Source organism: Protobothrops mucrosquamatus, unplaced genomic scaffold (genome assembly GCF_001527695.2).
Source record: "Protobothrops mucrosquamatus isolate PMUCROS unplaced genomic scaffold, P.Mucros_1.0 scaffold_255, whole genome shotgun sequence".
In the NCBI taxonomy this organism is placed as follows: domain Eukaryota; kingdom Metazoa; phylum Chordata; class Lepidosauria; order Squamata; family Viperidae; genus Protobothrops; species Protobothrops mucrosquamatus.
In genome coordinates, this window is record NW_015386331.1 from 138,237 (window position 1) to 149,677 (window position 11,441).

General features: G+C 36.4%; 1 protein-coding gene across 4 annotated transcripts in view; it reads right to left on the bottom strand.

Moving 5' to 3' along the window:
* Positions 1-2,677: 2,677 nt before the first annotated feature.
* The window catches only part of RCOR1 (REST corepressor 1), a 185,548-nt gene continuing 176,784 nt past the window's right edge, over positions 2,678-11,441 (bottom strand). Inside the window, exons 8-12 of one of the 4 annotated variants that reach the window (XM_015831292.1) lie at positions 8,920-9,117; positions 7,652-7,729; positions 7,016-7,073; positions 4,169-4,398; positions 2,678-2,841 (exon numbers count right to left, since the gene is read on the bottom strand). In XM_015831292.1, coding sequence (XP_015686778.1) covers positions 2,800-2,841; positions 4,169-4,398; positions 7,016-7,073; positions 7,652-7,729; positions 8,920-9,117 — 606 coding nt within the window. In that variant the 3' untranslated portion in view covers positions 2,678-2,799. Of the gene's footprint in view, positions 2,842-4,165; positions 4,399-7,015; positions 7,074-7,651; positions 7,730-8,919; positions 9,133-11,441 lie in introns of all 4 variants that reach the window. The other 3 variants (XM_015831286.1, XM_015831280.1, XM_015831274.1) reach the window with 3 other exon arrangements.

The following is an 11,441-nucleotide window of genomic DNA, read 5'->3' on the forward strand; positions in this document are numbered from 1 at the left end:
ATCATTTCAGAAGGAATGTTGTTTATATGTTACAGAAATGAACAGGGATGAAAGAAGTGAACGGTAAATTTGTTTTAAGAAACCTACATATCAATGTAAAAAAAAAGTGCAAACATTGTTATAACTTCTTTAAAAGACAGTAATTTAGATTCAGAAATTTGGAGCGCTGGTTTTTGGCAAACTGAATATCAATGCAATAGCTCTTCCAGATATACAAAAGTGGGGAATACATCTCAATTTTGTTTTGGTTTTAGTATGACCCCCTAGGTATAACCATTGTTATTTGTGAACATGATGTGCTAGCCCAACCATTATAGTTGGCTCAATCCATCTGTGACCAAAGAAATTAAGTAGAATGTGTGCATGCGACAATGTACAAAGATGTGCATAAGCTCTCCCATATTTTTGGGTACAAAAATATGGGGGAGCTTATGAACATTTAATTTCCGCTGCAGTCTAAAATGGTACAACCCAACAGCACACACATCACATAAAGCAATTATCATACATTTTAGCTCATAGCTAACATAGATTTCAGGCAGTCCACTCCAGCTGCTCTATCTTATTCTACTTTTTTTTGTTAACTGAATATAAAATATTTACATAGATATTTTTCAGATTTTATAAAATTGCACACTGCCTACCATTGTAGCTAGATTTTAAAAAATCATCCCCACCCACCCAAAAGGACTGGATGCTATACCAAGTTTACTTTATAACATAGTTAAAATATGCCAATTCTTTATCAAAACATCTGAAAGTGTTTTAACAAACACTCCGCTTCACCTAAAGAGAATAAATTTGTTTCTTTAACCTGGCACCCTCCAGATGATTCCTACATTTCCAAACAGCATAACTAAAGACTAAAATATGCCAAGTTGGAGAAGCATGAACTGGGTATTTAAAATACACAAAATATCCATTTCCCAGAGCTGATAATTCGAATCAGATTTCATAAACATAAAGCAGTATTACTGGAAGTTAATTTGGGGGGGAGGCATGTGGGTTTTGCCATATGCATCTTAGGGCTTTTCCACTTCTCTGTCCTATATTAGACCAGCTGTTTGTCATTCTTTATAAAGGATTTATTCTCTATTGATTCTTAGACTTGTCTATGGCTTCTTCTCTTACAGACAGAGAATTATTTCCTTAGTGGTTATGCCTAGACCAGGCTCACCTATCTCAAACATTTCTGGTATTTTTCTGGCACTTGCTCTGATGTCATTTGCAACCTTTAACTATTAATTGGTAAATAGGTGAGTTAATCTTAGTTGACAAAGGCAAGCCCTAACATAATAAGCTGTGAGTGAAGGAAACATTTTTTGCAGCTGTTAATTGTTAGACCACTTTCTAGGGGTAAGTTATTTCATACAGTGTCTTCAGGAACTCAAAATGTAACTGTAGTTACAAGTTCATTTTTATCTGATTTGTGCATTTGAGTTGAGAAGATACCAAAGTCAATGTGGGGAAAAATATTGCTGCATGCCCAATTAAAATACTAACAACTTTCAATTGTTAGAACTAACCCACTGATTAAAACCCTCAACATCTGTGCATCTTTCAGAACAACGGACCTCACATGCTGTCAAAGCCAAATGTCTAGAGTCATCTGAGGAGAGCCATGGGTTGGGTAGAAATGGAATAAAATGTATGACTGGAAGATTACTTGCCAACAAGCATTTTAGGTACTGATACACTCTATTTTGTGTTTGTGATTACTGCTACTAAGATCTCATCTAGATCAACAATTAACCATGGAAAGCTAAGATACAGCTTCCACTCACCTTAACAGAACATGAGGTCCCCAATGCAGCTGTCTAAAAGCACCTCAAATTAGTACAAGCTGTTGCTTTGTCTTAAACCCCTGGATATCCAAATCAAGTCACTTATTTTGCTACTCCCCTAGAGATTATAATGCAAGTCCACTGAATGGCAAAGTATATGCATATATAGAATCAAAGCAAGGTTACACACTGCACATTCCCTTTTGCACTAAATAAAAAGGTTCATTATTATAATAATAAAAATCACAATTAATATCAGTGAGCGTTCTAAGGAGGAGTTGAATATAAGAACAGAATTAGACACAGAAAAAAAATCTGTTTTCTATCCTGGAAATCACATCCTTCCTATCATTAATTTCAAATAATCTACTAAACCAACTAGCACAGCTTTCCCCACAGTGTGCCTCCAAGTATTGGGATTACTGGAGGACATCACTTTGGAGAGGATTAATCAGCATAGACACAATACTTTTCTTAACAGAAAACTCACTCATTAAAAAAGAATAAAATAAAAGGTTACCTTATCAGCAATGATTATATCATAAAAATAAGTTTAAATCAAACAAGGGCATATAGAAATGCATACTATTATCTTACTACAGAGTATATTTTAGAAATGCCCCTGCTGTCAGGAGGTAACTTGTGAGCATGACGAGGAGCCAGGTTGGCTAATCAAAGTTTACAGAGAGGGATGTAGATGGTTCAAGAAGTCACTGATGCTTTAAAACTTGATGGTGTTGAAAACTGAGAGCTTGTTCCAGGAGTTGCAGAAATTGGATTGTTGGTTGGTTGGGAAGATTGAGGAGAAAGTTAAGGCAAATACAGAACAGGAACAGAAGTGTTTGCCTATATTTGTGATCTGTCCTCTCTCTTTCTCTCCTTTTTTTTTTTTTTTGGTAATAGCTGCTTGTCCACAGAGTTATGATGCAGATGGCTGTCTGAAGTTTTGCTAATACCTGATATTTCAGATAACATAGTAGTCAAACATAATCTTGTTCTAAGCTACCTGAGTTTTTCATGAAGTGGATGAATATCTGACATCCAAAACCGAAGTAGCCTGGAATAGAAGAAAAGGATGGTAGTGGTAAGCAACATTTAAAAAAAAAAATTATGCACGTGCACATATCCCTTTTATTTCATTTCATTTCTGGTTTAAGAAAGAAGAGCAGACACTGAAAGAAAGGAAAACCCACAGATAGTTATGTAGAGCAATGAATTACTAAGTCTCTCCTCAGATTCTATTATTGGAAATCTCAATCAATATTCTAAATCAAATAGAATTCTGAAACACTGAGTTCTATTGCGAGAAGCATAATTTTCAATGAAGCGAGAAAGAGAAAAAAAATGTTAGCACAAATGTCAAACTTGTCCCTCTGGCCACAAATTTATACATTTCTGTTTCATCTCCTTCACATATTTATGGTATTGTAAATAATGCCAAAATAAATTTTAAAAACTACAAATAATGGTGGTCTAAAACCACACTATGAATGCATAGAAAGTATTAGAAAGAAAATCAGGGGAATAAATATGACTGAAAAGGAAGATTTTATAGATTAGTACTATTATACACTCCTGAGAGACCCAAAGGTGCTTTCCCAAAAGACAACTGGACTTTCTTGTTTTTTCTTTGATATCATTTCATTCTCATTGAAGAAGCTTTTTCAGTTCTGATAACTGAAGAAACTTCTAGGATGAGAAGCAAAACGTTTTCAAAGAAAAAACAAACAAACCAAGAAATCCAGTTGCCTTTTGGAAAAGCACATTTGGGACAATCATGACCTGCATGATTGAGAATTTCCATAGATACTCTTTAGAGAGTTCATTTTCCAGCTACAGGCCACCATCATGAAAAGAGGAAATCTTTCCATTTTTAACTTTCTTTACATTTATTTATATATACATTATGGTGCTTTATTCTATCAAAATAAAGTTCTGTCTTCAGTGAGTATTGGAGAAGGAGTGATACAGGGATGAGAACACTCCAAATTGTAAAAGAAAAAAAAAACCTTGAGAATATGAAACCAAACTAAACTGTATTCAGCAATGAAAATTTATACAGCAACTACATCCAACATAGGTTTTCCAAATGCAGTTACAACGTTAAATTCAATTATGTGGAACATTTTTGTCAAATATTATGGCTTCCTGTGTCAAAACATTATTATTGATCACATCAGACCCTCCTAATTTCACTGTCTACGTTTGTGAACATTCCAACTTCACCGACTGTTAAGGGGTGATATCCGTTTCCAAACACCATGGTTATATAGCAGACTTATCCAAAAGCTAACCAAAGAGTTGATGCTACCAAAAACTATAATCCAGTTTTGGAAAATAAATGCATATTGCTCTCAAATAATAAAACAAAAACCTACTACTACCTCATCTTCTTCTTCAGATACTTTAATAGTATTATCCGGGGATTTGACGGGTTTCTGTGTACTGGTTCCATTTGTCTCGGCCTTCCCATGCTCAGCTTCCCACTCCTGTAGGACTTCGTCTATGTTAAAACGCCGCCGATAATTTACGAAAAAGTTTTTCACTTGCACCACAGACTTGTTTCCAATTACATCAGAGATTGCTTGAAAATCACGACCGTATTTCCTGATTGCTACAAAAGAAAACATTTCTATCAGTACCATTTCTGAAACTCAGAGGACAATGTATATAACCTTCAAACTAATACTACAAATTCCTAATACTAAGGAATCCTGTTCAGAGTAGCATGCATTTTCACAACATGCAGGGAGCTAGGTTAGACTGAGTAGCCTAAGATCATCCAATAGACATGGCTGTAAGAATTTAGCCTAGATCCCCTTGTGACCTTGAATGGGATATCAGAATAAAATTTGATCAGTGCATCAACAGTACTGCAAAAAATGCATGCTGGAGATGCTGTAGGGAATTTATTGACAGAGCAAATGAACCTCATTGAGATGGAATAGGTATACTATTTATAGTTTCAAAGTCAACAACTAAATTTAAGGGATACATCAAGAGTCACACTATTTCTAAACCAATTACAGGTTTATAGAAGAGTGGAGAATCTTGGTTTTCTTAAGTTTCTGCTTCAATGTGGTTATTTAGTTATTATTTTATTTATTAAATATGTCCACCAATCTCATGCAAGACAATTCTAGGCAACGTACATTAAAATCAACAATTTACACTTACAGTATCATAAAACCGATTAAACCAATTACATTAGTTACTAAAACTATATGTTTGAAAATATTTGATATTTTGTATGGCCAAATACAGATTCAGCTATATTTCCTTTTAATTTTTCTTATCCCATACTTTCAGATTTTTTCTCCTTATTAATTCTTTCTTCTTTTGTGTACTTTGCTTGTCACTGCTTCTTCCAAAGAGTAAATACTCTGATAATTATAAATTAATTTAAGGCCATCCAATTCAAAAGCCTAGCTGGTGAACAATGTTAAAAACAAATTAAAATCCAGCAACAATCTTTTAAAAGTGAAGCAATCTTGAAAACTTGATATACCATCAAACACCAAGAGTACTGTGAAAGATTTCACCACTGGTTAGCCCAGTATATATAATATACTATCTAGTATGCTGTTCTCATGATGAAAAATATCATATTGAGGCAATTAATGTTAATTGCTCATTGTTTAAAAAAAAAGTCAGCAAGAAAACTAAACTCTGTAATCTGTGTAATTATTTTCCATTTTTAATCTGTTTGATACATTTTTTTTATTCCATCTACATGAGTATGTTCACATTCTTGGTTTAAATATTTCAAAATCATTTTAAAAAGAAACAAAAAAATTAACAGCACAAGTAACTATCTTATTCCTAAAATATTTAATTGGTTAATGCAGGATTGCTTTCTCAAATTTGGGCGTACAATGATCCCCTGAAATTAATGAATTTGTGTAAGCCTCAATAATAACATTATTAAATAGTATGCTTATCAATATAAATACTTGCTGGTTGGAAGAACTGATTTCCACAATTGTGTGTGATCATTTAGGTGGCTAATATACCTCTTACTCCAGAAGTTGCTTATTTCCTTTTGGTAACTTGTGAGCAAAATCCAAATGTCACCACTGCATTTCTTCAATGGCAGAGTCCTCTGGCCTTGATGATGTCCTTAACTTTCCTAGACTGCCTTAACACTAGTGGTATCATCCCTCAATCAGATGTGTTGCTGTACTTGAATCTACTGAGGCAAAATTCCATCTACCTGCAGATTCGTTGCCAGCCACTATTGTAAGAAGGAGAGCACTGTTTCAACTTATCACTGGGGCATTCACATTTCTCATGGCGGGTGGGAGAAATAGGGCTCTCAGAAGGGACAACCTGCCTCCAGAAGTTGTGAATGCGCCAACACTGGAAGTTTTTAAGAAGAGACTGGACAGCCATTTGTCTGAAATGGTATAGGGTTTCCTGCTTGAGCAGGGGGCTGGACTAGAAGACCTCCAAGGTCCCTTCCAACTTTATATTATTATTATTATTATTATTATTATTATTATTATTATTATTATTATTATTATTATTATTATTATTATTGGAATCACAGATAGGTATAAAAACAGCATCACTGGCTACAGAACAGAAATTAAGTTTCAGAAGACTTGCCACCTCTACCTGAACAAGCCAGTTATAACCCCTCTCAAATATGCTCAGTCCCCTGGGTATACAAGTTTGATAAATAAATGAATGCTAATGACTGATCCCACAGGAACTCCAAGCCATATTTCTACGTTAATAAATATGCTTCCACAACCTGACAAAAGGAGAAACAAGGACCTCCTCTTGTAAGCACACCCTTCTAAGTATGCCTGCAGTGGCTGAAATTGAGCACATTTTGCATACAGTGCAAGTGCATATAGAAAGAAACTAGTCCTATGTTTAAAATATGCACACTGAATGTACACACACCATGACGAGTACAAGAGACGAATAAGGCTACCATGTCCAGTCAAACTCCACCCACTTCAAGCAACAATCATGACTTGGAATATGAGGAACTGAGTCGGTCATCAGCTGGCATATGGGAAACTGTCACTGCAAAAATGAATGAGTCTGACCACCCTAGAGTAAATGCAGTTCAGTTATCAAATGTTAGTATTGGCCCTAAGACATGAGTCAAAAGCAGAATTTGGGGAATTATTTCACTGGCCAATGAGGAAATGCTCCATCAGAAATCAAGACACAGGGTCATCTTCCCTACAGACAGGAATATATTTGCAATGCCATACCTTGCACTGCAAGAAGCTGTTCATCTGTGGTCCAGCGTGCATTAAATTTCAATGTTACCTAAGCATCATGAAACATAAAAAGAATAATTTACTTAGATAACAGATGTGCTTTTAAACCTCAGCTCCCAAACTGTATACAAATGAAACAGTAAATACATTGCTTGAGCAGTCATTTGTTAAATAAAGACTTCATTATTCTTCTCAGCATGTTTTTTTAAAAAAATCTCTTTTCAAGTGAAATTATAGAGGTAGTTCATTATTTAGTTAACAACATTTAATTTATAACAGCAGAAAGAAAAAAGGGGATAAAAGGAGCGGTCAATGATTTTAGCACAAGGTTAGCTGCAAGAGTCCATGCATGGGTTCACTTTGTCAACCAAGTCAAAATTTAAGGGCACTTGGACTGTGGCTTTTGGTATCTTCCTGATTGTGAACTGCGCACTTCTTCTCATCCTAACTCCTATACTGGAGCTGGAAAAGGAACTGGAATAATTCCCCAAATTGAAGGACCTCTGCAGCCCAATGTGATTATAGGGATAAATGGCAAATTTGATCAGCTTAAGTGAGGTGCTCTTCTATAAACTTCAGAAAGAGGGGGGGGGGGAAACATAATTTCTCATTAGCACACATGCTTACCTCTGATAACCTATATTGCTCTATTCCTCCTTCAAGTTTCTCTTTCAGAGAGCTGTTTGTTTGTTTGATATTTTGAATCTGAAAAGAAAGGTCCTCTTTCAGTATGGATAATATACAAAGTTTGAGTAAAATTTGTTCTAATCTCAAAAGATCTCTAAAACATTATCTATTCCCCCCACCAATCATTTAAACAAGAGCCCCCATTCCTCCATGAACTACAGTTCCCTCCCCAACTAAGATAGGGCTCTTGTCCTTTTTTCCCCTCCCCCTCAAATATCCAATAACTCAGCTGAGAAGCAATAATGAGAAATAGGCTCTTTCATTCTTAGCCTCTTTGGGGACTTTCTAATGTTGATACTTGTAAAAAACAAGATACTAAGTTGGATGGTTCCCAACAGAACCCTTACATTTTTTAAACGACCATGTTCCTATTGCTTACCTATATCTTTCTTTCAACACCAAGGCATTTAAAAAACAACAATTCTAATTCACCCTCTGAACTGCAGCCACTCATTATTTTTATTTTGTGGAAGATGCCTAAGGAGGTGTTTTTTTTTTCAATGTCTGATCATAATAAAAGCTATCTATCTACCTGCCAGTGGAACATATGACACTGGTGATACTGTAGGTTGAAGTTGTGTTTTGCAATCCACAGTTTTCCATTTAAATGTCTTTTAAAATTAAAATAATCTTTTAAAATGTCAAGTAGAAGAGACAATGTGGTAAATGTAAAAGGAACTGATCATTGCTACATGGATGTGGTTAAGTGGATACCCATGGGACCAAACAATGACCTGTGCAGTAATCTTCTAACCAACAGAGGAAATAGAAGAATAAAAGCTAGCTGCATAGAAGTGGGTAAGGCAGAGGAAATATATTCTAATATTTTATACTTGAATGTGTAAAATTAGAATTTAGATGGAAATCAATAAAATAATTGACTACTGATATAAAAGTTCTCAGAAACCAGAAAGCCCAAAGTATGGAGAAACATGGAAACTGATTTATGGAAATCCGTAATGACTCCTGAGTAAGATGCAGGAAGTTGGCAATTCATCTTGCTGCACTGTAAATAGAAAGCCAAGTTGAAATAATTCTCCTCTAAAATGTACTGCAACTGACAGCTTGTTAATCAGGTCTCATCCTGATGCAAAACATCTCACCCAAGCTATAAATCCTCCCAGGGAGCTGTGAAGTTGAGATTGTTTAAAATATGTATCAGATGATTAAAAAGAAGCCTCGCTCTGTTGCCAGGAGAAAACACATACCTGTCGCTTGATGGAGACGAGCTCCATATCCAGTTGCCTGAGCAAAGTGGTGGCAGCGGTTGCGTTGGCAGACACAGCTTCCACGTCTTCCTGAGAGAGAAACATTCCTTTGGGAGGTTTCCTCTTGGCCCTGTTCTTAGCAGCCTGGGTACTGTGCTTTTCTTTCTTTACCTGAGGAATTGTTTCCACGGGAGGAATCTGCAAAGGAGAGATCTACCATATATAAGCCTGATGACTCAACCACAAGCTATCCACAACTACTGCTACTTCCAAATACACCCGAAGCCTGAGGTAGATAGTCATAAGTGTACTCTTTTTCTAAGATCCTGTATTACGAAAGCCAAGTACCAAATGGATACACCGTCTTGCTTCACCTTTATACTAAACCAGCACACCTCCCCATCCTAAGTGGATAGAGTCAGCATTTTCAGAATTTAATGGGTAAAATAGGCATGTAATTTTAATCTTCCCAGAACACAGAAGCCATATGTTCCTGAATATGAGTTCTTGAAGCTTTAGGGCATCCATTTTGCCCCTCAAAATCCTTCAAAAAGGTCAGCTTGCAAAGTAGTCCAATCCAAAGGCATCATGGCATCATTCTTCTGGCTTGCCACAGGCCAAAAATCTTTGAAAATCATGTAAGACTCTCTGCACATTGAACTGTGGGACAGTTTATTGGTGCTGCCCAAGTACGTTTCTGCTAAAGTAACAACAACACTGGAAGGATACAGACACAAGAGCACAAAATGCACCCATATTGTTAAAATGAAGTAAGATGAAGTCTGCTAAGTATCTTCCTTAAGTTCTATTACTGAATAGGGAAGGTAAATGCACTAAGCCAAAACTACACATAATACAATGGCTCCAACATACATGAGAAACGCTCTTTTACCAAAGACTACCATCCTTATTCCCCATCTGGAGAAAAGGACTCAATAGCCCCATCTAGGGCTAGAGTGACAACATCCACCACACATTCCAGGTATGCCAATGAAAGCCAACCAAAGCACTCTTTCCAAGCTCAGGCCATCAGCACCTCAGTTTAATAGTGTATCAGAAATAAAAGAAGATATCTCAGTTGAGCATGGGGGTGGTTGAATTAGAAAAAAAATCTAAAAATTATGTTAGATATGCAATTTTGTGTGTGTCAGCCAGAGGGGAAGAAAAAGGAACTAATTTAAGACAAAACATGAACGGTCAGATGATTGCAGGCTAATCCTTAAAGCTCATTCCTTTTTATATGCAGCACTGCAAAATTGACGGATAAAGATTTTTGCATGACTATGAAATCTGCCCTAGAAAAAGGTCTTTTGGGGACAAGTATGAAACATAAAGAATGAATCTGAGACACTGTTTTAGATTCCTGCAAAGGAACACTTGGATCTGCCTGTCATTCCACTAGCAATGTAATTTTTAAAATTTCTTCTGAATCTTTTGATAACACTAAGGACATGTCTTGCAGAATGAATGTGAAAAGACCCTTAAAAAGCTCCCTGTTAATTGCTTCTGCCTTTCTTCAAATGAAAACAGCAAAGCATATAGGAATCAAACAACAACTACAGAGCCTTCCTACTCCAAGGAAAACAACCTCCAACCTCAACAGGAAATTGTATATACAGAATTCCCAGAAGAGTCTGCCTTTTCCAATAAGGAGGGGAGGCACATGAACCTCACCTTAGTTTGACAAGCCCATTCTACCTAAAAAGTCATGGTGCCTCAGAGGCCTGCTTGCTTCCCTCTGTCTGCTTCCATGTCTGCTCAGTGATAATCATGTTTTATTACAGTGGGCACCTTGAAGGAATACTAGTCACTTTTAATCATCCTTTGATCTTAAATCAGTGAGTTAAATCAGCTTTCAATCTTGAGGCTGGTCTTTGGTTTGAAAACAAACTTGACCTAGCATTAATTAGGATTTTGCTAGTTTGAGCATCAAGTGCTGAAGAGAGAATGTTCAGTAATGGACTGGGCGTACATGAGAAAGGCATTCAGAGAAGGGCTGGCCAGAAACAGGAAAAGAAACACTTCCCAAGACAGTTTCCCTCAACCAGAGTTAAAATATATAATTAGGCTCCTTGTCTTCCTTAGACATGATCCTATACCCACACTGATTCACTGAAGCATATTCAAAGCCACATGCAGCATTTGTCTAGTACTTATGTTGAAAAACTGACTTCACATATTGCACTAAGCTGTAATATAGGGGTTTATCTGGTTTAAGTTTAGCATGTTAAGGTGAACTTTGTAACTGCAGTTTATTCAAGACACTATATTTACATACTATGCACTTAATAATAATAATAGTAAGGTTGGAAGGGACCTTGGAGGTCATCTAGTCCAGCCCCCTGCTCAGGCAGGAAACCCTATACCATTTTGGACAAATGGCTGTCCAGTCTCTTCTTAAAAACTTCCAGTGTTGGAGCATTCACCACTTCTGGAGGCAGGTTGTTCCACTGGTTAATTGTTCTAACTGTCAGGAAGTTTCTCCTTAGTTCTAGGTTGCTTCTCTCCTTGATTAGTTTCCA